Raw genomic sequence first — 27958 nt, forward strand, 5'->3', positions numbered from 1 at the left:
GAGTGTTAGGCAGTGCCTTTCTGCAGTGCCAGCAGAGATGTAGCATGAGAAAAGTGAAACTTGCACTGTAAGAGGTGTGGAAAAAAAAAAGTAAGTATGAAGGAGAGCAGACTCTGGTGAACTGGTCTGCTCACTGTACTCTTTTCATGGCACTTGCTGAGAGAATTGTCAAGGCTGACGTGTGAAAATATTATTTTTCCCCCCCTAGAAATGTAGCTTCTAAGAGGAAGAGTCAGCTGCGCCTCATAACTTATTTAACTCTTTCCCAAGACCATATGGTTGTGCGCTCGCTGACATGAAGCAAACACACTTCTGGGGAGAAAAATCTGCCACTCTTTCAGTGTGCTTTTTGTAAAAATGGATGTTAAACAATCAAAACTCCATTAAAGTTCCCGTGGGACCCATCCGTTTGAGCCTGCTGAAAGTCAGCGGAGACACCTGCCGCCGTTGCGCTGCTGTGTTTAAGTATGGCACACGGTCTTCTCTGGATTGGCTGGCCTGCCTTCACACGCATACAGAAACACAGCGTGAATACGGATCCACGGTTCCAACTGTTTGTGCCACTATGCTAAAGATTGAGTATTACAAACCCTACTGGTAGAGGAAGATGGCAGCACTCCAGAAGTAACTAATCCGCAGGGGAAGGTAGGAGGAAAAGGAGAGAGGCAGTTGGTTGGTTATCTAAGTGGGGTGTCTGTGTGAGTCGGGAAGAAGACTTAAAAAAAAAAAAAAAGCTTTCTCTCATTCTTCTTCTCTCTTTCTTTGTTGCTCAGTGGAGAATGGAAGGGAAGGGGGACAGAGGGAGATAAAGAGGGTTCTATTCAGGCAGTGCTAAGTCCCCCCCCCTCCCCCCCCCCCCTGAACTGCTTCTCTTGGTGGGAGCGCTTAAACAGACAGGGATGCCCCCCCCCCCTCCCGGCAAAGAAAGCCGCTGAAAGGAGGGCAACATACGGCGGCCAGAGACGCGCTATTGTCCCCTTGTCCCTCTCTTTTAATAGGCCTCTTCATTTCCAATCAATCCTGCTAAATGCAAGTTTAATAGCTTTTCAATAGCAGCTTTTCCCCCCAGAGGGTAGCTGGGATTTTCTCTCCCTCTCTCACCCCTTTTTCTCTCTCCACGTCTCTTCCCCATCTCTCTCTCTCTCTCTCTCCATTCTCTCTAGTTTTTCTTTCTTTTTGAAAGTGTGTGTGTGGCTTCCGAGGCTGTTGGCAGTGTTTATTCCGCACTCAATTATCCACTTCATCTCGGGCTGCACCATGGACTGAACCCTGCCCCTCGCCCACCTCAACCCCCACCCCGCTGCACCCTCCTGCCCCCGTCACCCAACAGCACAATCACAGCCGCCAAACAGTGAGCTCATCAGGAACGTGAGTTCTCCGCGGCTCTGGCCGTCCGTGGTTCTCAACAACTGCCTCTGAAACCCCGTTTGCACGTTTCCATCCTTTTCTCTCTCGCTCTCCATCTGGGCCAAAAGAGGTGTTAATAGATAGCTGAGCCGAGAAAAGATCAGAGAACAATGCGTGTGAGCTCACCAATAATGTCTCCCTGTACATCATTTTACCAAAGTGTTTGAAAAGCCTATTGAGCTGCGGGTGCAAACAGGTAGACTGTATGTGTGTCACACACCGTGGATCAAAAGAGGCCAATTTGAGAGCGTCAATGAGAAGTGAAACGTCTTCTTGCTCAGGCTATTAGGCGTTTAGCGAAGGCTGGCATTTTCCCGTCATACCCTCAAAAATGCTGTTTTTACAGTCTGCCTGGCTGTCTCTAACACCCTGCCTTCCTGAGCTATTGAGTGTTTTCATATGCCTCCTCTTGCAGAGCGAGTTAGGGATTTTCCTCTTTGTACTCGCAACAGTACAAACATTGATTGCAATTAAGTATCTTGCCCAGAGTATCTAAATGTTTACAATAGGTAATAATTCAGTGCATTGGTTGATTGTTTAGAAGGATTAGATGCATTGAATTGTTTTTCTATACCCCTCCCACACACGATTTCTCATGCTCGCATATGGCAATTAACACTTTGCGCGCACACACGTACATATGCAGCCGTACACATGTAGAGTACGGAGTGTGTATTATAGCAAATGTCTTCACACCATATGAGTGATTCATTGCTCTCCAGATCCCTTATTGAAAATGCTCAACAGAACATCTCGACTGGCTAATGACTCATGCCAGATTCCTTTAATTCCTCCTTGCTGAATTAGACAATTCTTTGACGGTGTATTAGCAGCTTAATTACATGAATACATTTCTGACGGGGAGAGAGGGAGGAACAGAACCAGACAAAGAAACGGTGAAGGAAAGGCAGTCAGAAGAAGTATTGATGGCTGTGGGTGTGAAGAGGCTTGTTCTCGGTGTGCTACGGTGTCACGTACACGCATGCATGTACACGCATGCATGTACACACACGCACACACACACACACACACACACACACACACGCACACACACTCAGCTTTATGTTGCTTTAAATGCACTCAAAATGAGGAGCTTGTCTCTTGGCTCCAATTGAATCACGTTTGAAAAGAAAGATTTGAAACCCTTTTTGAAATCCCAACATTTCCGCAGTGGATGTGAGTTTATTCGGCTGTGTGTTCTTGGATGTTATGCAGGTAAATACGCACTGTGTACATTAGTTGTACCACATGTGGTGAGCTTAATGATGTTGCTTTAAATGCAGTTAAAAATTAAAATTTTTAAGTCCACATCACAAAAAAAACATTGAGTCTGTTTCTTACCTAGCTCTGTGTGTGTGTGTGTGTGTGTGTGTGTGTGTGTGTGTGTGTGTGTGTGTGTGTGTGTGTGTGTGTGTGTGTGTGTGCACTTTTCCATCCCCCAGTAACAAGGTCAAAACACATTTGGCCTGATACATTTTAATCCGGATTTCTCAAAATGGAATATCATTTCACGCCGCTGGATGCACATGGGGCTAAGTTTATGTGTGTGTGTGCATTTCTGCCTGACTGTGTGAGCTCAGGGCGCAAAGTGTGTGTTTGCCTATCTCTAAAATGTGCTATGTATGTTTATGTCTGTGTGTGTGTGGCTCTGAATGTCTGAATGAGCGTGGAGGGTGGGGCAGTGTTAATAGGGAAAGCAACTTGTCAGGCACCGGAGGGCACATTTAGCAGTTACTTTGACACAGTGACTTTGCTGTTTCCGTCACATGGTCGGAGTTAAGTGCAAAAACAGCCTCTCCGACTTGGACACAACCTATTAAAAGGGCTTTGCGTCGACCCTGGCACTGCCTACACTCTCTCCCTCCTTCATCTGAACTGATAGAGATACATTCACATCAGGAAGGATCAGGAAGAGATAGACAGATGTCAGCAATGATCCGTCCACCACTGGACATCTGCCTTGATAGAATTAGATTGAACCAGTCACTCTGTGTGTCCGTGCGTGTTTGTGTGTGTGTGTGTGTGTGTGTGTGTGTGTGCGCGCGTGCATGCAGTGTGTGTGTTTGTGTGTGTGTGTGTGTGTGTGTGTGTGTGCGTGTGCGTGTGTGCACTGAAAATGTGTATGTGTAAGCTCTGGCCATGTTGCTAAAGACTAAGAAAGATAAAGGCACTGCAGATGACCTTTAGATAAAATGTGGCTCTCTCACACACAGTACAGTGCATTTACTACCAAGTCACCACAGTCATAATCTGTTACGGCATTTTGGTAATCTGACAAAAAAAAAGAAAAAAGAAAAACATTCCAGGCCACAAGTCAATTTAACGCAACATTCAGAAAGTCAGGTCCTTCAAATAAAATATAAAATAACATCAGACCCTCTTGTTTGTAACAGCTCAGGCGAAGCACTTTGTCCATTTTCCTGTGTTTTTACAATGACACTCAACTGCATATGTTCATTTACTCTAAGAGGCTCCAAGCTGCGTTCGCAGAGAGTCCCTATTTTAGTCCCGGTTTTATTCCATGTCCTCATTCCCATCCAGTGCAAAGAGTGCAACATCCAGTCCTGTGGGCTCTATAAATGTAAGTGCTCTCAACTTGACTGGGCAATTTGCTCCGTGCAGTAATAATTCAAAATGTTAAAAAATAGTGCCCGATATCTACTTGCATTTTTGCCCCAGAGGTGAAGGCAGAATCCTGGTGTGAGATTTCCACAGTAAGAGCCAGAGAGGAGAAAACGAGGAGGAGAAACAGACAAAAAACCCCGGCACAAAACAGGGCAATTGGCAAAAAAGTGTCAAGCTTGGAATAAACAACCCCTCTCCCCAAATGCCATCCATTGTGCCTTGTCTAGATAAGGCTTCTAAATCGGGCTGGAAAATGCAAGCTCCATTTCTCTCTGTATGGAATTATTATCCCTTTGTTTTGAGTCAGGCTCTTTTGTCTTCCTCTTCCTGTGTGTGTGCTTTGTGTGAACGTGTGTGTATACAAACAGACATTACTGCTGAGGTAGCTGAACCAAAGAGTATGTCCCAAAGGGGACCATGCACCCATCTCATGTTTGATCTGGCTACTAAGCTCATTACCATGAGTCCTACAGAACTTCTGAGGGCTTGAACGGGGGTGGAGAGGGGGTGTGGGGTTAGAGCAGATACCCCCCACCAACTTGTGGCACCCAACACATGCACTACATGTGTGAGCACCTCTGTTTTTTCTTCCACTTGGACCGTTGCGAACAGCTTCTGCTTGTGCCTCTCTGCAGATGGCCTCCTCTCTCATACCTTAATGCAGCCGGGCGTCTCTTCAATCCTTTCTCTCCCACGTTGCATTCCAGCTGCACTCCCACCCACCAACTCTCACTATCTTTTCTCCCATTCTACGTTTTTGTGCCCAAATTGCAGTCTAACAGCTTTTTAAGAGCTGTTTTGCCGGAGTTTAATCCTCCAAGCCTCCCCTTTCAGCCTTTATTCCATTGTGGAAATCTTGGCTCAGACCTAGACCCTTTTTAGAGAGTGGACCCGCTCATCCACCCAGTCCCCCCCTCCCTGCTGCTGCTTTGCTGATACCCCCACCCAGGGCATTCTCCTCTATTCCTGCATCCCTCTGCAATCCAGCCCTATCCTCTCATTCCTGTTTATCACTCATATGTCTACAGTCAGTGAGCCATGATCCCTGAAATCAATGCCTAGCAGGCCCCCTTTGAGAGTTATATAAGGTGTTACTAATTGTTGATTTGCTTTCTCCATGGCTCTTTCTGCCATCACTCTGCTTTTCCAGACTCCATGTCAGCTGTCATCTCTTGCCAGCCTCTCCCTTGCACTTTCTCTCCCCATCTCTTCCTCTCTTCCTATCCTGTATCCCATGTCCCCTTTCTCTCACTCTCTGCATCCCCGGTGTGAAAATCACAGGGGTTTGTGTCAGCTTGTCAACACAACACTCAAGAGAGTAGGATGGTGGTGGGTGGGGGGACAGAAGAAAAAAAAAAAAGAAAGAAAAAAAAGGGAGCCACTACATGTTAGAAAAACCGGAAAAACTGAGGTAAGGTAAAAATGGAAAAAGTGGGCTCCTGTCAGCTTCCAATTGCAAAGGAGCGGGCCTGAGAGGGGATTGATGGAACGCTGTAATCAGTCTGTCTCCAAGGCTGTCACCACAAGGTTTTTCTCTGCTGGAATAGGGCACTGCTCACATCAGGGCAGCAGTGAGGCTGATCGCATGGTCGAGCAGCAGCAGAGTTTCTCCCTGAGTACGTGCTACAACAGATGCAGTGGATAGAGTAATAGAGTGGTGTGCATACAAGGAGAGGAAGAAGGGAGGGGGAAAAAAAAGGAGGAGGCTGGAGGAGAGGAGTGGGGTGGGGTGGGGTGGGGGGCAAGCAAGAGTGCTGATGTGACATAGTCAGCGCGTGAGTGTATGTGAATGGTTCGCGCACTCACTGTGCTGCAGTGCCCGACAATATGCCATAAATACACTCATTCTTGTACTGTCTTCTCACACTTGTCGCTCACACACACACACACACACACACATAGATGCACAGTCACTGTCACAGTCCCATATCTTTAGGGTTTTTAGTGGGCAGAAGCATCTCTGTGAGTATAATTCTAGCACAGCTTTTAAACAGCTCCCCCACTCAGAAGCCAAGAGCCAAAGAGCTGAGAGCTGACTCCATGTAGACAGATAGCAAGTGACTGGCTGGCTGGCAGGAGGACAGGAAATAAAAAGCCATATAAAAAAAGATAGAAAAGAGGAGGGAGTCAGTGGTGGCGGTATGAAATTGTCTGTACACATCAGCCAGCAGTGTTGACAAGATGTTGATTGAGCTAGTCTTGTCATTTCATTCCTGCTTACCCCCTGGTGTTTTAACTGCAAGACAGCTGCTGGCTGGATCTGTGTCACAGTTCCAGCCCTTTTCTGTCCCCCCAACCCACCCCCCCACTCCCCCCCCCCCCCACCCTGCTCTGCTTCTCCCGCTCTTGCTTTTTTCTTTCTGTCTCTGTATCCCAATTTCCCTCTCTGGCTCCCTCCCCCTCTTTCAGCAGTGTTTGGATGGAAGGGCTTTCAGTATAATTTACTGTGCTTTTAAATCATTAACTTCTTGTGCTGTTTGCAAAAGCCCTGGTTTAGTGTGTGCATAACAGCCGACGTGGTGGATAAAACAGTAATGGGACGCAACATGTGACAGAGAGAGGCAACTCGAAGATGGGACACGAAAAAAAAAACATGAAACCATCTCCCCAGATGCAGACATGACAAGTAAACAAAACAAATAAATATATAAATATATATATAAATAATTGATTAAAAATCCATAAAACAATAAAGAGATAATGTTAAAATTGCCTCCATCTCTTGCTTTTTCTAAAAGGCAATGGAAATGAAAACAAAGGAATTCTCTACATAGTTTCTGTGCTGGGACTCTGGGCCTAATGCCCTGGGGTGTCAATTAATTTAGTCTAGGGATTTGCGGCCTACTCTTCCTAATTGAGCCCAGTGGAGACCCCCTTGGCTCTTCACGATAGGAAGTAGTGCGTTTCATAATTAATACTTTTTTTTTCCTTTATTATTATTATTTTTTAATGAGGGTGGTAATGTTGTAAATGTATGCATCTCATTAGAGTAAAAGGGCCATCTACGCTATTGTTCACTTCTGCAGTGTTTGCTGCTGGTGAGATGAATAAGAGAGAGAAGCTCATTCAGAAGCAGCGATGGCACATTGAAGTCAAAGCTGTCGTTTTGTGTGTGTTTGAATATAAAACACAGCTAGCTCAATGAGAGTCTCATTAGTGTTGCTTAATATGTGTGCTTTTTAAAGCTTAGAGGTTAATGCCCGACTTGCCTCCATTTCACTGGAGCTCTCTTTAATTTGATGCATAATTCTTTTTTGTCAGCAGCTGACAAGAGCCTCTTCAGAGAAAGCAGCTGAGCTGTGTTGTGAGCTGCATCCAACAGGAACACAAAAGGCACAAAAACATTTCTAATTAAACCTGTTCAAAATGTTTCTCTTCACTTTCCGTCTCGTGCTCAGCATTACAGGAGATATTTGTGAACTTTCCTATCGTCCCATCTCTCTGTCCACTCCTGGTGATTAAACAAATTACCTCTTCTCCCAGGAGAGCTATGGATCCGGGGAAAACAGTGAGTGCGTGATTCACAATGCTGCCACCTCTCTGCTCGTACAAACAGCCTTCAAATTGCCATTTATTAATCAATGTCTGTGGTTAGTCTGTGGACAGAATTTCTTTTCCTTTTCATCTGGACAAGTTTTAATTTAACATCAAATTTTTATTCTGTTCATCAGATTGTCTGCAACTTGAAACATTCTCCTAAAATTACTGATGACTAAGAGCTTCCAGAGCACAAGAAAGGGAGGAAAAAATGTACCTGCCAACCTCAATACATCCTGCTTTGTGTTGAGAAAAAGAAGGGGAAGGGGAAAACTAATTTCCTGAAACTCCATTTCTTAAGCGTTGATTAGTAAAGGAGCATAATTAGAGTGAAATGTGAAGTCAGGGTTTTTTCAGATTGCGCCGCTTCCTCTAGAAAAATCAGGCCATGATTAATGAATAAATGATTAATGAGCGAACTAATTAATCAATTAATTATTAAGCAAGCACTCTGAACAAGAAACGGGTAGGATGACGGTGAACAGTGGATATAAGAGATGGTTAGGGTGTGTGTTAGAGAAAAAAGGATTTAGGATAATCTGCCTGTTTGTTCTGTCAGTTTGTTTTGTCTTCCGTTGCAGGGGAGGATGAGGAAGAGGGCGGATGGGAGGAGATGGAAGCCTCAGCCCTTGTCTTGAGCTTCCTGAGTCAGCCGGCGCCGTCTTGTGTGAGAGCACTGACCTCAAAATGCTGCATTTGCAAGTGTCCCCCACCCCCCCCACCCCCCCACACACACGTCTTGGGGTCAGGTCTTTGGGTTACGCAGTTGTGAAACCTGGCATAACATTTCAACATTTCCCAACTACAGTTGATGGTGTTTGCATTTGGGCTGTGAGAGGCCACGCGACCCAAAATCAACACCTCTGAAAAAAGGCTGAGGGTGACGCAAAGTTCCCCTCTCTAACCAGTCGTCTCTCCTCCCCCTGTCCTTAACTAGGACACACCATCAATCTTTGATAATGTGCAGTGTGGGTCTCTCCTGTGTGACCAGGCTGATGAGACATCACAGCAGGGATTGATGTATGAAATGCAGGCTGCGAATGTAACTGTGATATACTGGACCGTTTCAAGTCAAGTTTGACCTTTTTTTCCCAGATATTAATCGCCGTAGTGAAAGAATATATGTATGATATATCCCTCCCCCAGGAGCTCCGCACACTTTATTCTTTGGCATGGGCTTCTTCTTCTATACCTTTAGCCTAGTGGAGGTGGAGTTTTTTTTCCTGTCTGCCAAAAGTCCCCAGAGCTGCTACACAACAGGATATGGGACGCAAAAATATTATTTTATAAGCGGATGGGTTTATTGTTTCTATTAAAATGCAGCCTTACTCTATAAAGCTGCATTTTCCCCACCTCCCCCTGACACCCGGAAACACATCCTCAAAGAAGGGAACATGAGAGAAGGAGCTTTCATCCCTGCATATCTTTCCTGGCGTTTACTGCTGGCCTTATTAACAGAGTTGTGAGTGACGGGGGCAGAGTGTGCTGCGAGAGTCTCGGGGGGCTTTGATGGAGGCAAACGATGGAGCTGCAGCAGGCTGAGGGCAAGATCATTCTTACGTTTATCCGCTCAAAGTGCTTTGTGAAGTTCTTTGTCTCTGTACCCTTTTTCCTTGACACTCCTTTTACGTCTCTGTACCTTCTAGTCTATTGTTTTTCTGTAACGGCCACTGGCTGGACTAGTGCTGCATTCTGTCCTAATCATACCATGGCATAGCAGATTTCCTCAGAGTCATCTGGGTATGAATAGTCTTTGTCACGCTGGGTGGGTTGGCTCATTGACTGTGAAACCCTGGACATATGGCGGCTGTGTGTTGGGATGTATCATGGCAGAGAATGCCGTGGGTTGGGCTCTTGACCCTTGCCTGGCCTTTAACACCTTACCGGCTGCAAAGGAGTCTGTGGTTTGATGAACTTAAACACTTCATTGTGCACTCTGTTGTGGGGTGTGTGTTTTTTCTTTGGGGTTTTACTCTGGATGAAGAATGTATGGTTTCCAGCAGGGGCAGATGTGAACTAGGCTATGTGACTGTTTTACCAAACATATATAGCAGGCAACTTTTCGGGGACACGCGCAGATGGACACACACTTCGTCTGTGTAGCACATTGTTTGCACAGTAGACGCAAAGCAATGCTAGACGGTAACAGTGCATGTATCTTTGACAGCCAGACTTCTACAGAGGAATCTCCTTTTGTCCTGGTGCGATAAGCCTGTTAATTAAGTGTCTAACGGGGATGTCTAGAGCATCTACTACAGTGACACTACCACCCAAATAGAAGCACATTGCGCAGGGAACTGAGTTCAGCCTCTATCCACACGTCTGGTCAGACTACAAAGACAACAAATTTCAGCAAACTTTAAACTTTTGAAACACATCTCTTGAGCTCCTTTCTCTCTTTCAAACATTTTATCTCTCTATCTGCAAAACAAGACTTTCTTTGCAGGTCACATCTACTGAAAACCCTCAGGTTTGGGGCTCTGATAAACAAGTGGAGCGTTACAGGCTCTTAAGCCCATCTGGTGAGATGATCGATCATTAGACAGAGTGTGAAGATAACTCCCTCAGCTTGCCTGCTGGCTACCACTGATCCCATATCACCCTCGCAGGATATGGTATGAATCACAGGAAGTTGAGATCAATCTATATAGATTGTGCCGCTTGATTACAAATGAAAAAAAAAAAAAAAAAAAAAAAATCCCATTTGGCTTAGCCTCTTGAATGCCTCAGAGTCTGGCTGTGTTTGTGGGAATGTGTGGGTGTGTGCGACGGGCACGTCTACGTGTGTTAAATAATAGCTTTTTAACTTTCTCCTTTTACCGATTTCTGATATTTGTTGAGCCCTCTCTACAATCTCTCCTACCTGCGCTTATTTACTTTGCACAGTCCATCCTGCTCTTAAATCTCCCTTCTTGAGGGAGTCTTCTTTTAAATCTTAATTAAAAGCCAGTCGTTGCCCCCCCCCCCCCCCCCCCCAAGGGGCTGGCTGAAAGCAGCTTAGAACAATCAAGAGGACGGATTAGAAGTGAGAAGAAAAGAAGAGAAGAGGAGACGCGAGAGAGAGTGGGAGATGGCGTTGGAGGGGAGGTGGGAGGGTGGAACAACAACGACAATGAAACGGTAGAGAAAAATATTGAGAGGAGTGAGAGGACTGACCCCTTTCCTTCATCCCCCTGATCCTCTCTCCTTCCCCCCGTCGCTCTGTCTCTCCCTCTCTCTCAGGGCTCTGGAGTCTTGGCCTGACCTATTGACATTCAGCTTCTCGGCAGATTAAGCAGCGAATGGAGCCTCTGGAAAGGGTAAACACACTGGAGGAACAATGACCAACAGGCGGCAACCTTATTGGATTCTAATTAAGTGCCAGGAGAGATGACTAGGGGCATGTTAAGTGCTGTGGGACACAAGTTAGAGCCCCAGACCTCAAGTACCACAACTCACACCCCTACTTTCTTGTAGATGCTCACTGCTTTCCTGTATCTCCCTCTGTATCTCTCTATCCTTTACCATTCTTCTCTCCTTCAATCTATTTGCCCACTGTCTCACATATGGCCCATGAGAATGGCAAACAGAGGCTTTTAAAGCACTCCTCAGAGAGCTATTTGCCATCCCTCTTTCCTGGGCTACCTCGCCCCCCCCATTCTTTCTCCCCCAGTTTTTTAACAAGGTGGAACGAGGCTCATCCCCCAGAGGTAGCTGTTTGAGTGATAAGGTTAAAATAGGCTGAAAAATTGGGAGAGATTATTTGATATTGAAGAGATTGAATTATCTGGAGTGAGGGAGAGGGATGAAGGAGAGCGAAATCATTTTTCTGCATCGCCCTCGGGAGGAGCGCTACCAGAGGGAGCGAGGGAGCTAAATGGGAAGGAGCGAGGAGCTCAGTGGTCACAAATCTGAAAATATGACCTGCTCTTTTCGTTCCGTCTCTCTTTTTTTCTGTGTTCCTGTCCCAATTAACCAGCATGCCAATTTGAGCGCGAGTCCAAGCAGGTCTCTCTATATGTATGAACTTTCTCACTGGTGCAGTGGGTCCTCCGGCTTTTGAGTGGTCCCCTGATTAGGCCAGCTCACAATGGCGCTGTGGTTTCCGGGGTCCCCTGTATGGAACCACAAGCACTAATTAGACTGGTCTCATTAATGTGTTAGTGTGAGAGAAGGCCCCGGCCATCATGGGTTGACACAGAAGAGAAAAAAGCAACGCCCCGCTAGAGACAGGCCATCGTCACCTCAGCAGGCGTATAAAGCAATTCATTAATTGGTGTGAAAACACACACGCGCGCACATAAAGCCACACACGTGCAAACACACGCACACACTCTCACACCTCCGCGCGAATACACATACTAATGTTATGGGTATTCCATGAACCTGTTGCTTGTTAACACATTACCTGGGATCAAAGAGGCAAAGGCTGGAAGGAGAGAGGACTAGAGGAGTCATTATTTGTCGAGGAAAATTGCAGCCCAGTGTCATGTTTGTCCTTTGGCAGAATAGAGGTTTCATCCGTTTCACGAAATGGAAGGATCTCTTACCTCCTCACCATCATGTGAGTCTTTGAAATCCTCAGAGCACTTTTTTTTTTTTTTTTTTAATTAAAGCTGTGAGGAAATGAAAAGGAGCTTCAGTTGTGATCCAAGCCTGGAGGTATGAAAGGGATCCACATGACCACTGTCCATTTCCACACCATTACAGCAACAGTCATGGCTGTAATGGGCTGAATCGGGCCATTGATTTCTCTCATGCACCCGCTCTTTCAACCCCCCAAAAAAAACTAGTCTGTGCCAGCTCTGAGATACACCCAGTTCTTTTAACAAAACATCACATGCTCAAAGACAGCTAAACTTTAGCTCAATAAAAGAGCACACACACACACACACACACACACTCACACACACAACCAATACAATACGTCCCGGCTTGAGTTCCTGGGGAGTTAAACAAAGGACTGGCTTTAAATTGGCTTTTAAAGAACTCCCCGGCACAATCAGGGAGTTGACTTGAGCTACTATAGTGTGTCAGAGGACTGTTTAGAGAAAGAAGGGTAGTTAGGCCGAGGTCTATAGTGCACTGAATGGCTAATCTAAAGTGTGACGGCTCAAGAGCTTCCCTCGACTGGCTTCAATGGGCCTCCAATCAGGCCTGACTGCCCCTCAATCTTTGGTCAGATGTTTTAACTGGCCTGTGATTGAGTGGCTTCATTAAGGGCCTATTTATCTTTCCCTGTATCACAGGCCTGAAAGACACTGGTGAGATGCTAAGCACACCCACGCACCACCCACACGTGAACCTGAGCAGATGCACAACTGCATTAGCACACGCGGAATATTCAACAACACACTAGTTAAGAACGAGGGTCTTTTCAGTTAATTGAAAAGATGTAAAATCTTGTTTTATTCCTCTCAACTGTGCTGGTTTTTAACAAACTTAGAACTTGTCTTTTCTCTTTCACCAGACAACCTACATCTCCGCTCGTCGGCTTCCCTGCAGCTTTGCATCCTCACGAGTTCTCTCTAGAAAATAGTCCTGGGCCGTGTAGGCTAGTCATTCCTTCGAGGGTTTGGCATGTGGCTGTGTTGAAGAGTAGTGCCGCCAGCACAGAATAGCAGGCCAGGTCACCCCGTGACCTCACACAGGCAGAGACCCTCCCAAACAAGCCACAACAAACAGCTTTCTGTAGCCACTCTCTGCCTTTGATCTGAAGAAGCAGAGATGAGATCTGTCTCCTCTCTTCTCTTTTGCCCTTTTCTCCTTTTCTTTACGACATCTCCTTATATCTCCCCTTCCCCTCCCACTGAGCAGGTGTATTAAATGAGGTGACTATTCCAGCAGCATTGGGCCGCACCTCAAAGTGCAGTCTGTGAAGAGGGCTTTTCTCTCCTTCCCTCTTATCTTTTATCCCTTCCATCGCCCCATCTCTTTTACTCTCCCTTTTCCTTTCCCTTTATCCTTCTCCATCCCCTTTTACTCCTTTTAACGTGTTCCCTCGCACTCTTGAATGTGAAATAGAGAGGGCCATGCCTCTCATCTATTTGAATTCATCTACACCTCCCTGTCTATCTCCCTCTGTGCATCTCTCTCTCAGCCTATTGTCTATTTAGCTATACGTCTAATTATGCTGTCTCACTTATGTAATTAGCGCAAAAATAAATGGCTTCTGTAGCTTTGTCTCTCCCCTTCACCCCTCCTGTTGCAGGCTCTGAGAAAACAAATTATGGAGAACAATAGGTACAAATGGCTTCTGCACCAAACCACATGATGGATGCAGCCTGGGTTCCCCGCATCTCATCCCTTCCTTTTTCCCTTCCTCGCTTGCTCTCTTTACTCTCCCTCCCTTCTCCATTATCTCCAGCTCTATATGTCTCTGTTTGGGAACAGGGGAGGACTTGAGCACTCTCTCGCCCAACTACCCTATCATTGTATGGCTGTATCATCTGTCTTCCCTTCTTGGCACTGACACTATATTCACACTGACATCATATTAGGCAAGGTCCTTTTTCTATCCCTTTCTTTCTCTTTCTTTCTCTCTGCTCCACTCCCTCTCTTTCCCTTCCCCTGCTGTTGTCTCCACTGGCACTCTCCTCTATCCCCCAGAGCATTCTATACACCACGACTGCAAAGCCAACGCCTGGGACTTTCTAAAGCAAACATCCAGCATCCTGTGCCGTAGCCCCATCTGTGGATAGTCTGAGCAGGGAACAATCAGTCCCTCTCCTCCTCTGCTTCGTTCTCTTTCCAGCCCCCTGGGATCTGCACAGCACTAGGATGCCTCAGTCAGACGGGTGCAATGTGCTGGAACAATGGTTGGGTTGCCTCCTCCAGGAGGGGTGTTAGGTTCACCTCAGCCAGCTTGGGAAGCACTTAGCCATGTGTTCTTGCCCTCCTTTCTGCAGCTTCACAGGAATGTGGCAAAAGCAGAAAAGCTTCCCACCATACACCTTCCTTACCTCGCCCTCATATACCCTCCCCCGATCCACAACTCTACACTGCAAGTGTACACCTGAGATCGAATGTTTCGCCTGAGGTGTTGAAATATCAACTTTCTGTTAATCCCCCTCAGACTCGCAGTCAGTTACATGTGCTTCCACACGGTCCAACTAACGTTAGTCTGCCTTCACTCAAAGCGAGGCTGGACCTCGGAAGTTTATACCGAAAAAGAATGCCAAGATAACACCACCAGTTAGTTTTATCACTTGGAACAAAAACCAAACCAAATATCAACACAGCATGGCTCCAAAAAAAAAAAGAGGAGACATATGAGCACCAAAGTAATCATTCATTGATTGCAGTCGAGGTAAAGGTTTGGAATAATCATGATATTGATATGAAGTCATGTCGCCCAGCCCTAGTTACACCTTTGTTGTTGGTCACCTCTCACATGCTGGAAGAAAAACAGCAGGTTTGGTTTACATCAATTCAAGCATATCCATTACCTGAAATGCTAGGCTCCTGGCAATAAATCCCATTGACCCCCCTGCCTTCCTTTTCTTTCTTTCTTCCTCCCCCCTTCCCTCCCTCCCTCCCTCCCTCCCCCACTCCCCCTGTTCTCATGCTGAGCCCATTGCCGTCCCTGCATCAGCTTTCTTTGGCCAAACAGACGGCAGGAGAGAGGCACACCTTAACCTCCTGCGGGTTCAACAGCCATCCACCTCCACCACCACCCACACACTTTCCCTGTGCCTCACGTTCTCCACACAGCTCAATAACATTAACATGTTTTGCCATTGAGGGAGCCGCAGTTAAAAGCTTGATCGGTAAACTCTGACTGACAACCCTGATAATAAACTGGCTGTCTTCTCTCACAGACCTCCCAGGGCTAATGTCTCAGCCCTGTCCGAAACCCACCCCCACCCCTCCCAAGGGCAAAAAAAAAAAAAGAAAAAAAAGACATGGCCACACTTTCTCCAACCCTTCACCCTGCCTCCTACAACAACACAGAGCAGTCTCTCATCGTGCAGAGGAAGAAGAGACTAAGCCACAGCCAACCCACTATTTTGGTTAATGGTTGAGTCACTAACACAATATTAGCCCTGGCGTTACAGGCAGTTTGAACTGACAGGAAGGAGAGATGAAAAGAAGAATAAAGAGGGTGGGGGCGGGGGGTGGGGAGGGTGAGCTGGACTTCAAGGAATGAGTAGTTGGAGTACGTAGTCCCACAAGCATATGCAATGTTTCCTTCACTAACACAGTGAGCAGCAGGCGGGCAATCTCTTGTTTCCTTTAATGTGTTTTTTACCCCTAGTTGGATAAGGAGATGACATGTCCTGAGAGCTGAAGCATCATTAATTAGACAGTTGGACTTTGACGAATCGCTCCAGAAAGGGCACACAGCCCTGAAGATGCCAAACACTCATCTCAGCTTATCATCCTCTGCCCCAGTGTGTGCCCTTGACCTCTGCGAGCGTGTGCGTATGCGTTAAGGGTGTTGCTTCCGTGAGCTCCTCGTGAGTCACTTCTGGATGATGTGCACATGCCACAAGCCCCAGATGCACCACGCTGAATCCTTCAGATCTTCTATTCAGTGAGTGCCACTCACAATCAAATTTCACATAAGGCCAATAATAAGAGATGTGAAATAAATGTAGCATCTAGTGTTAAATAAATGTTTTCTGATGGTATTGCTTGCTGTACTTTTCTTTTTCTTCAGCCCCTTCTCGGCTGCCAGAATTCTTCTCCAACAGAGCTATCTCTAATACAAGGTTAAGGAACACGGCTGGTGAAGATAACACAGGAACAGATATTGCTGCAACGCAGAAGATAAATTTCAATTTGCTGTTGGTTTCTGTGTCTCGGCAGGAGATATGAAATTCTTGTCTTGCAGGGCAAGAATTGATTAGAAAATAAAAATGAATGTGCGGTCTAGTATGTCTGCAATTTTTCTGTTGTATGTTGGTTTCTGGGCTTAGGGTCTTTTGAGATGGTGATACATCTCTCTAGAAGGAAGTGACACTTGCATTTTAGGGGGAGATAAATGCAATCCAAGTCTTTCTTAAAATAGCAACCACCGTATAAACGTGACTGTTTCCCTTGGGGGGCTGCTTTAATGACATGCATAAAATTAATCCCGGTCTCTCCCTCTCTCTTTTCTCTCCATTACTGTGTTTGTACAGAAGAATAGAAGAGTAAACAAGTTTGTGCTGTCCCTCCCCACCGGTCTGTACGCTTATGATACAGCCTCAAGTGCTTGAGCTGGGGGAAGACGACTCCAGGCAATGGCAGGAAGCTGACACGAGCCGCTCCATTGTCCTATCCCCTGTCATTTCCTCCCCAGATCCTCCGACTGCCCCAGAGGAAGACAAGGTGAGGATGTGCAGAGACAGACACGAGGAGAAAGCGAAGACAAAACGAGGATGGGCGGGGAGAGGTAAAAATAATACTGGAAGAGGCCAAGTGCCACCAACAGTTTGCTACCTGGCTACTTTGGCTTCCTGTGTTAAGCCATACTAACACACACACGCACACACACACACACACACGCATATGCACACACACATCCAGTTAAGTTCCTAACAGCTGATAGCAAAGCCTCAGGACACACTGCCAAGTTCTTTATCTGTGTTTACCCGTGTGGCGAAGCTGATTAGTGACAGGCAACATTATGAAGCTCCATTGTTTCCTTTCTCCTTCCAGTTTTTCCGTTCCTGCACAGAGCAAAGTGCGTGTGCGGGAAGGGGGACTGGGAGGATATCTGTTTATGAAGAAGGGCAGAAAGACAATGGCGCGAGTGCAAGACACATCTTCAGGATGAGAGGAAACAGCAGGCCATTGTTTAAGATCTCCGTCATTCATTACTGGCTCCTTGTGTGTGTGTGTGTGTGTGTGTGTGTGTGTGTGTGTGTGTGTGTGTGTGTGTGTGCGTGTGTGTCTGCGTCTGCACGAACAAATGATTTGTGAAAGTGAAAATCTAGAGGCTTTCTACAAAAAACACTCAACAACAACATTCAAACATTAACTTCATCGTTAATATATTTGAGTTTGTTTGTTTAAGGCGCTCAGGAGAAGCTAGAGCTAAAGCTACAACCAAATGCACAGATCTTTACATTTGATTTGTGGCCACAAGTGGATCTAGAAAATTCATGTTCAATACAACACACCCAGCAGCAAAACCATTACACAGAGCTCACATAGACAGGAAATCAAAGTAGGCCAAAATTCATCTATATCTTTGCCATGACTATGTCTCCTAAATAATGCAAGACACTTCTGTTCAACACTCAGCTCCGTTCAGATTCTGCTGCGTCTGCACTACTTTGCACCTCGTATCTAACACTCCTCATCGGCTGGCTGAGGTTCATGCCTCCAAACTTTCTACCACTTCCCTACTTTATCCCCGCTCTCTGTATCACAGAGGTATAGAGGGAGAGGCATCGATAGGGGGTGAGAAATGGGGAAAGTAAAAGGAGAGATAGAGAGCGCGAGCATGTTGTGCATGTGTGACTTTATATGTGTGTGTGTGAGTGTGTGTTTGTGTGTGTTTGTGTGTGTGAGTGTGTGTGTTTGTGTTTGTGTTTGTGTGTGTGTGTGTGTGTGTGTTGGAGTGACAGAGGGAGAGAGACAAGAATAACAAGATGGAGAAAAGGTTAACGATGCTCAGCGGTCTTCCTCAGTGTTTCCCCGCTGCTTGTCAGCTTAATCATCAAGACACCGGTGACACATCCGAGTCATATCCCTGCAACAAGACTGCCCTCCCTCCCTTTCTCCATCGCTCCACCCCACCCCACTCCACCCTCCCACCCCCCCTGTTTTAAACTCAGTCTCCCTCTGCCCCTCCTGACTCCCTCCATAAGAATTCAAAGAGCAACAGAACTGCAGTTCATAGAATATGCACAGTTCCCTAAAACAAACCTCTCGGGCCCAGGCTGCCACTGCATCCACAAACATATCTGTGCTACATGGGGAAAAGACAAATCTCTGGTAACGGTTAAGGGAAAGGGCAGGGCTTATCACTTTCGTCGCCTGGATTTCAGAATCTCTGTTTGTGTGTGCTCGCACAAGGTATGTGTGCGAGCAGGCTTTCAACCTTTTTGGTGAAAGTCTGCCAGCCGCCTCCGGGCCATTTAGCAGATACGCTCTCATGTCCTCCTGTTCCATAGTCACAAATTCTGTAACCAGGCAAAAGAGTTGTGAGAGGAGGCAAGGTGGAAAATTTCCACGGCGTTACACTATAGTGAGACATGAGTGGCGACACGACTTAAGAGGAAGGGAGAGAAACTTGTAATCTCAGCTCACAGCCTTTGAACTTGGCCCGATGAGACGCAAGCGACCCAAAGCAAAAGGTTCCAAAGAAGAGCTCACTGAAGATTACTCAGAATACTGATGCAGTGTGGAATCCAATTCCTCTGGGAGCCCAGGGGACTTTCTGAGAAAGTAAATTATCGGTGTTGTACAAGACTGCATACATACAAATGTATGCTATATGCCATACACACATTTTCAAAGTGAAGCCATGTGCTGTGGCCAAATTTTGATCCCACAAATACATTTATGAGTGCAGCCAATTTTGAGCATTGGTGACTCTGTGTGTAAGAGTGGCACATTAAATGAGGTCTAGGGTCTCTTAGGTTCTAATTAGGGCAGCTGTTACCATTTTCATTATTTGTGTGTGTGTGTGTGTGTGTGTGTGTGGGAGAGAGAGAGGGAGAGAGAGGAGTTATGTGTGCATGTGCATGTGCATGTGCATGTGTGTGTGGGAAGGTGTGTCAGGGTCGGGGTCGGGGGAAATATGCCACTGTCTGGCTACCGCCCCTTCTCATCCAGCTGTTGCTAGTCTGTCAGGGAGCAGAGGTCTGCTGGTGTCAAATCCCTCCCCCGAGCTCTGAATAATGACAAAACCATGCGGAACCGGGGCTGAAGGTAAAGATACTCACAACAAATGGCTATTAAGCGTGCTTTGCCATTTGTGATCTTGAAAAGCTATGTGAAACTGCATGTGAATCAGTCTGGAAGCAACAAGCGCTGTGTCTGGTTGAGGCAAAGAAATTAGAAGAAAAAAAAAAGAGCCTAAAAAGATTTAGATTTGATTATTCCATCTTTTGTCCCTGGCAGAGAATATCTGTGTCACTGTGATGCAGCTGTGTATTCCCTTGCATTTAAATTTAATTATTTCCTCTCAGTGTTAATACCATGCACTAGTTTATCAACGACTCTGAAAAATGCTGATAAGTCAACAGTTGCTCAGTGTTAATTGCTAAAAGCTTCTTCTTTTTTTGCATCAAGACATTTGCAGCACTAAAAAAATGATTAGCTGCTCAGAGAGCCCGCATGTTCATAATGATTATATTTATACTGGGGGAAAAACATAGATGCTCTGTTCTCTGTCTCTATTAGAGAATCACCTCAATCACAAGTTAGACACGGTGATGCATAGCTTTTACATAAAGGTGGACAAGCAACCGTGATAAGCCAGACATGCATCAAATTAAACTCTACTTAATTGTTTTTTTGTTTTTTTTTTAAGAAAACGAAAACTAATTAATTTGTGTCATTTCTCCTCACACTCAGTCTGATTGTCATTCATATTTGGTAGTCTGAGTATAAGCATGGTGAATGTCTTTTTCCATAAGGGTTCATAAACAAACTGAACTACTCAAATGTGCAAACAAAAAACAGCAGCTCGGATGGGAGGCGCGTTGAGGGGCGGGCGGCGTGCAGACAGGTGCGTTTTGTCTCTGCCTGTCTCCTGCAAAACAAATGCTCCCTCTCCCTCTCTCTCTCCATCCCTTTCTTCCCCACTCTCCCCATCTCTTGCTCACTCTCGCTCTCTCCATCTGCCTCGCTCCATCACACGGACGCGTATATCCGCGAAACTGTGCCTCCCCCATTATAGACCGTGCACCCCCTTTACCACCCTCTTTATCTGTTTACGCACCGTTCACATTCAAAGAGAAAAACTTCAGACCCGACAGCACAGTGGAAACAGCCATTCTCACACCGTATCATCAGACTGAGCTTCTCGCTTTATAGTTTTAATGGAAATCAATCTGGGGACCACTGACTAACTTCAGGAGGGGGGGTGCGGAGCTCCGCGCGGCTCTGGCTCATTTCTCGGGGCTTCACTTCCTCACCTGCCTACGTTTCAACCTCATTTGAAGAACACAAGAACATTTTCTTGTGAATGAGCACATGGGTATACACGCACACACGCGTGCAGTCCTGAGCACGGAGAACCCCCCCACACCCCCCACACCCCCGGTTTAAAAAATCTTTAAATCTTTCAAGTTCAACTTTCCGTTCGTGCGCCGCTTGCATCCGTAGCCTCAAATCATGACCACCAACACAGAGAGATCGCCTCTGCCACACGTCCCAAATCTGAACACCGCACAGAAACAATCACAGCTGTACCCCCGGTTTACGCAGCGCCACAATCCACCGGTGCTCCGGCTCGGCTTGCAGACACTGAGACCTCCTGATGTAATCACTCTTCCAAAACTAATTAAACATTTAGCGGCAATTAACAGCAGTGAATTGTAGCACTGCAGCAGATCAGTTGCCCCTCTATACCAGCGCGCTGGATGGCTTGACGCAGCGCGCCAGCATGGAGCGCGGTCCGTCCTCTCCATCAATGAAGCCCGTGCGTGCTAAACGGTGACAAAAAAAAAGTACGTCTTACCTGTGGCCATAAGGCAAAAGATGAGGTATAACGCGGGCATTGTAGTCGCTCTGGCCGCTGATTGTGTTGGCTTGGAAGGATTCGCTCGCTCCGTCTATGCGACTGAGCTGGTTATGGTCCACCGCGGCACTGGAATTATCACCGGACGGACGAGCGCACTGGGATTCGTCTATGATAGCATCCAGTTTAGAGAAATGACTCTGAATGGTCCGAGCAGTCTGTAAATTCTCACTTAACAGTGCATCTCCATAGTTGGTAACTTTCCCCGCTGCATCAGCTTCTCTCCCGGTGTCCGTTCCCTGTCACGCTGGCACAGCTTCTGCCTCTCACTGCGCTCCCTAACAGTCCATCAGTGAATCGGGGCGTTTCAATCAGTAGCTTCATCCGCTGTCCACTTTTTAACCAGCTCGATCATGCTGCGCTCCAAAGCGATCTCTCCTCTTCGGCAATGCGCAGTGATAAAGCCCGGTGAAGTTCCCTCTCGCCCCCTCCGCTGGACTCTCTCTCTCTCTCTCTCTCTCTCTCTCTCGCTCCCTCCCTGGCTCCGGTTCTCTCTCTCTCTTTCTGTTCCCACTGTCACACACTCACTCCTTCTCTCTCACACACTCTTCCCCTGTCGGTCTCCTCTGTTTACTTCTCACTCCCTCTTACCAATAGGAAATGCGCACTGACAGTCATCTGGTGGGGGGGGGGGGGGGGGGAAGTACACCAAATCTGGCAGGAGCTGAGTCGGAGGAGCCCCTTTGCCTCAGACGATTGCCAGGGGGGGGGCCCAGCGGCTCCCGCCCCCAGGGGCCCGCTATTGGCTGAGCCGGCGTCCTGGGGAGGGGATTTAAAACACTTATTCCAAGTTATATGACTAGCCCAACATTTTTTGGGTGGAGTAGCCCACATGGAAATTTGAAGTATATTCAACTCTAAAATGTAATGATGGACAGACAATGTTGGGCCATGGTATAGGAAAGACTGTTGTTTAATCATCCATGGTAAATAGCTCAATATAAACCTTAATTTTCTGACTCTTCAATGCATGTATCTCAGGTATCAGCCAGTAAGACTTCCCAGCGTTGCTTTCGTCAAGACTTTTCCTTCTTCTGAGTGAAGTCACAGACCAGACCTTCTGGTTTGCCAATCAATGGGTCAATTTCTCATTAACTAAGGAAATTTAACTGAAAATTAGTATCTGGTTCAGTCCCTACCCCCACATTATCCAGCAGATTTGGAAATTAATTAAGGTGAATTATGTGTAAGTAGTTGCATTAGTGCACAATCAGCTGCAGATGTTTTGCCAAACGGTGTAATAATCACTTAACTCAAAAAACCTTGTGAAAGAACGAATCATCAGTTACTGGATCAAACCAGCGAGACCATCTGTGTTACGGCATTTCTCTGATGAACTTGTTGTCTTTTTTTGTTTCCTCAGATTTACCCCAACGGCTACTGTGATTTAACCAATGTATTGTTATTTCAGTCAACTCTTAAACTGACGGAGCCCAAGAGTTTACATAGTGTAGGTTGATTGTTTTTGTGCAAGTGATTGTCTTTGAAGTTCACTCTAAACACACTTTCTCAGGTGCAGTTTGATCTAAAATGAGCCTATTGTTCATCGTCATACAGTGGGCGCTAAAACGAACAGAAGAGAACAGAATCATTATCATATTTCAACAAAAGCTAAAGCTTTCATAAAGAGATAAAAACAGTGCAGTCTATCACTTGCCTGTGGCTGTTTATAGGCTTGTTCTTTGATGTCGTTCATTAGTTATTCAAGGATCTATTGATTAACCAAAATAATAGGCCTTGCAGTCATCTGGTTAATCAGTCTTTCACTTGTATATTGTACCAAGGAAAGACTTAATTTAATGTTAACACCCCCCTGCCCTCCCCTCCGCCTTCACACCCACACCCACACAAACACACACACAAACACACACACACAAACTCTGGCACACACACGCCCTGTTACCACAACCAGATGGTTAGCACTCCATAAGACTGTGAAAAATTCATCAAAGTGTGTAGATTTGGACACTGAGGTCTTCAATGAGTGTGTTTTCCAGCAAACATCATCCTTAAAAAATAAGGGCCTTTTTCTTTTTGACATTTCGCGCTGCATTAAATTAAAGGCTGAACCACACAATGATTTGGCCTCACTCCTCATGAGGGCCCCCCCCCACACATTCCCCCATCCCTCACCCCTCACCCCTCACCCCCAAACAGTAGTTTTCAAACCCCGGGGCTGGCCTTTCTGTTTATTGCCTCCCTGTAATGCAAACATAAGGGTCCCCTGCCAGTAAACACATGTTGATGGAAGAAACAGCTTGCACAGCTGGGGAGCCAACCCAGGTTAGTGTGAGTGAGCACATGGGTAAATGAGCGTGTCTGAATGTGTGTGTGTGTGTGTGCATGCGTGCACGTGCATGTGTGTGTGTGTGTGTGTGTAGGAATAGATAGATTTCTGTTTTTATATACTGCATGTCAGAGTGCGATTTAGGTTGTGTGTGGGCGCGTGAATGTGAGAGAAAGAGGGTAATCAAACGAAACTGTAGTTTTTTGGTTGTGTGCGTGTGTTTCGTAGGCCAAAGTGTACACGTTGTGAAACCATCAATGAGTGACTGAAGGCGGGGGCTCGGATGAGCAGTAAAACAGCGGGGTGCCTCTACTAGTTGTGCTGTGATAATAAAATCAACATCCATTGTGTAACGTCTGTCACCGGGCATGACGCTGTGATTGAAATGTATGATCTCCTATGGCTCACACAGATGGACAGATAGACCAGGGCAGAAACAGATGATACATGCACCAGCATCAGTTTGAGCCAATAGTCTTAATTATGCTGGCCTCCGTGGCATCAAATGGAGGGCGCCCATACTCCCCAAGCTTTTGAGTGTGTGAATAATTTATAAATAAAAAGGGGGTTTTCAGCTGTGGGTTTATTAATAATAAATATGGTTTGATATTTACTAAACTGTTCAGAGGGAGAAAGGGGTGACAGTTAAGACGTCGTTTGCATGGTAATTGTAAGGAGGTAATAAATAAAGCATGAAGTGGAGATATATGGAAATGCGATTCACAGGGAAATGAGAATAATTTAACAAAATATTATCCCAGTCCTTATTTGACCCAGGGTCAATTAAAAAAGAGATGTCAGTCGTGGTGAACGGCATGCTGGGCCTTAAAATTACAATCGCTTGCTTTTCTCTTTTGTCTGGCTGGAAAGCAGATCTAACGTTCAAGTGAAGGAAAATGTATTCATACTGACACAAACCATGTGTTTAGTTTGAATGAATATTAAACTGAATAAAATCAACCTCATTATCTACCACAGGAAAAGAAGACATTTCTCTCTCAAAAGTAAACTCGGTGTAGTGGGAGCTAGAAGTTGAGGAATGTGAGTTTTGTTTTGTTTCAGAACCCTCTACTGTTGTGGGAAAGCTCTTCATAGTTTTCAATGAAAATACATGCCATATATACATGGTAAAACATGTTATATAAGCATATTAAATAATCACTCTTTATTGTTAAAACACACGCAAATCATTTTCCTCTAATTGAATCTGTATCATAATTAAAAGGCTTAGTGTTGGTATTTGAAATATAGCCTGCTAGATTGATGAATATTAACATCCCTGCTCTATATATTGTAGTGTATGTCTGTGGTGCGCTGTTTGGGTTCCTCTAGGGGTCTAAGGTTTATGCTGCTATCCATATGAGAAACATTACACCAGCTTTTACTGTAATTGTGATATTGAATGTTGAGCTGATCTGTGTCAACCATAACTCTAAATGCTGCTACAAGCTCATAACTCATAAGGACATATACCTTTGCTAGGCAGTGGTATCCATCTGCCCAGCTCGCCGGCAATTCAAAACCTGTCTCCTCTCTCCCATTCCAGCAATATGACGTCAGTTCACTGCACTGGTTTGAAATTTGCAATTAAGCATTTTCTTTATGTGTGATTGACGAGCAGGAGGAGGGCCATTAAAGCTCAACATGGACCTGGGGCTCACTCTGCAGTCTATAGGACTATTTCCAGGCTCATATCAAATCCTTGTCCTCTGCCCTAATATCAGAATATGACTCTGGCCACCCATGGATTCTGTTTTTGTCTGTAATGAAAGTCTCCTCGGGGATCTGGTTGAGGGATTCTTTTCCTCAGGGGTCAAGGAGAGGTTGAGGCTTCTGGTTCAAGCTGCGCTTAGAAAAGGGTGTGGATTACAGGAATGTTGCTATTGAACTCAGTTTCTATCTAAGATATATAGAAAAGATCTGCAGTCTGACATTACAGTACTCATGACTCCTCTGTATAGACTCTCCCAGTGATAAAGTCATTACAACACAAAGGAGGTGAAGCTGCATATTTATTAAGATAAAGACCAAAGTTTTGACAAAACTGTCTGCACTGAAATTGCTTGGGCCCTGATGAAGACAGTTTTGTCATCACCTAATAAAAATGCATAAGAACTAAAAGAGCGTGCAACTCCCCCTGCTTCTTTCTGCAAGCCAGCATCTCATCAACCCACTGTGCATATTCACCCACGTCTCCAATGAAGTGATTACAGCATCCCCAAAATTTAAGATACAGATTGACTGGGTCCTTGGCAAGCCTTGCTCTGTCTTCGCTGATAAGTACAGCAGTAAGCTGTCTAAAATATTCATGCCCTGATGCAGAGTTGGTGTCCCTTGATGGGCCTCACCATGTGCAACATCTGTTCCTGATGTCATGCGCGTTCCTGTGTGCCAGAAATGCCCTGATGGTGTCCGTGGCATCTCTGCTGTGCTAAGCCATGTCCAGACACACACTGCTCCACTCAGCTACGATAAATATCTGAGACAACGATAGCGATCCAGTCGCCTGGACGGAACTATTGACCAATTCTGCTGATCCATACTCATAGATTTCGCTGCTTCCGTCTCACACTGAGATCAGCAATTCTGCCACTCACTGATGAATGTGTGGGTTGGCTCTATCAACACTTCATGATTATTTGGTGAATATTCCACTGTGAGTCCCTACATGGGGGAATAGTGGAGTAGTAACACAGTCAGCTCAATACAAATCTGATTAATATAATTCTATTTCTACAACACTTTTTTATCAATGCAGCAGTTTATCTTATCATATCGTTACAAATGCAAGTTAAAAAGTAAGCAGCCACACATTTTTGACCAATCGTCAGTAGAAACTGACCTCTCTGTCTATGACATGAAAGAGAGACAATGAGTGGGACAGAGACGGACAGTCAACTGTAGTCAAGGTGAATCCTGTCCTGGATGCAGCAGTGACCGTACTAGGCCACAACTACAGTCACAGCTTCCTTCACCACTGGGCTTGCCTCGCTGTCTGCTGACAATCACATGAATAGGCCGTGACTGGCTGCTTGTTTTGTGCCATGATCCCTTGCTGCTCATGCTGCTGAAAAAAATAAATAAACCAGCTCTGCACTGCTATAAATAATGGATGACTCGTCCACTGTCACTTTTCATAGCATATCAAGCCACGGCCTGGCCATTATTAGGGTCTGTCCTCTTCCCCTTTCTGCCTCTGACTCCAGTTTTGTTATTGTTCTGGTCGACTTGCCTGCACACCTCCTCGGCGGGTCGGCTGTCAGTCTTTCTCTGGGTTGGTGCAGCTGATGGTTGCCACAGAGAAGAAAGAGATGCTTTGGGGGCCTGAAACAAGATGGGTGATACAGCAGGCCTCTGCTAGAATAGGAACAGCATGAAATCTGCCTTGACCTGGAACAGGTAGCTAAGCTCAGCTCAGCTAAGATGTCATCAGTCTGCTTGTGTTAGATAACCTGTGCTAAGGTGCTGCCAGGGCTGTGGTTAGGGATTGACCTCATCATCTTGAGACAGACTGTCAGTCACCCACGGACCCGCCACTTTAAAGTCAAAAACAGGTCTACACCCCTGGCGCGAAAGAAGAGGCTGCTTACTTAAATAGACACACGATATTCCCCAATCCACCCATCCAGCAGGAGAAATCATGGATTATTTACATATGCAGCTGGGTTTGAGAAAAAATGAATGAGGAACATCTGGCTGAATGGGCACATGAGAGAAAGATATGAGAAAGATGTAGTCATTTGACCGCTGCAACACAAACATGAGGGTGTGTGTGTGTGTGTTGAGGAATCAGAGGAGGATGTTGTTTTAAGGGGAGCAACAGAGAAAGTTAAAACTGTTTTTACCCCCTTATCGGTTTCAGCTCTCTGTTTGTTCAAAATGTGCTTCGGGTGCCACCAGGCCAGGCCTGAGGCAAGTGTTGTCCACCAGCAGCTCTCGGCTCCCGCAGACCGAGCCAGTCCCTCCATCTGCAGAGTAATAGCATCAAATCAAGGCCTGCAGCAAACAAACCCTGACAGATCCTCTCATTTGGGATTCACTTTGGGACAGCTGTGGTGCCATCCAAAAGGGGGGACGGAGAGGGGGAAGCCAGCAGTCAGTAATGTATGCAGAGTGTCTGCACGTCCTGGATGACAGCAACACGAGCGCTTGTCACAGGAGACATCAGTTCTACTTAGTCACAGCGCTGCGGGGCAATCCATATGACTGCAGTGCTGTGTGAACTCTATTAATAGTTATCTACCTTTCAGGACTTATTATGCTGAGTAGGGGTTGACAGAGGAATATAATGGAAGAAGTCCCAAATGAGGGAAGGAAACAGGGTCTGTGGAGCATCTTTTGTGCCGCTTGGTGTGTTAATACTTCAGATTCCACCTCCAGTCTCCTCTCTTACCCTATTCCTGTTAGCCTGTGTGGCTGGGCAGCCTGGTGCCAGACCC

General features: G+C 45.9%; 1 protein-coding gene across 3 annotated transcripts in view; it reads right to left on the bottom strand.

Moving 5' to 3' along the window:
• kirrel2 (kirre like nephrin family adhesion molecule 2) overlaps positions 1-21700 on the bottom strand; it is a 34238-nt gene extending 12538 nt beyond the window's left edge. For all 3 annotated transcript variants that reach the window (XM_022761963.1, XM_022761964.1, XM_022761961.1), the window contains exon 1: positions 21173-21700. In XM_022761963.1, coding sequence (XP_022617684.1) covers positions 21173-21212 — 40 coding nt within the window. In that variant the 5' untranslated portion in view covers positions 21213-21700. The remainder of the gene's footprint in view (positions 1-21172) is intronic.
• Positions 21701-27958: the final 6258 nt, after the last annotated feature.

This window comes from Seriola dumerili, unplaced genomic scaffold, assembly GCF_002260705.1.
Source record: "Seriola dumerili isolate Sdu_G_001 unplaced genomic scaffold, Sdu_1.0 BDQW01000433.1, whole genome shotgun sequence".
NCBI classification, from domain to species: domain Eukaryota; kingdom Metazoa; phylum Chordata; class Actinopteri; order Carangiformes; family Carangidae; genus Seriola; species Seriola dumerili.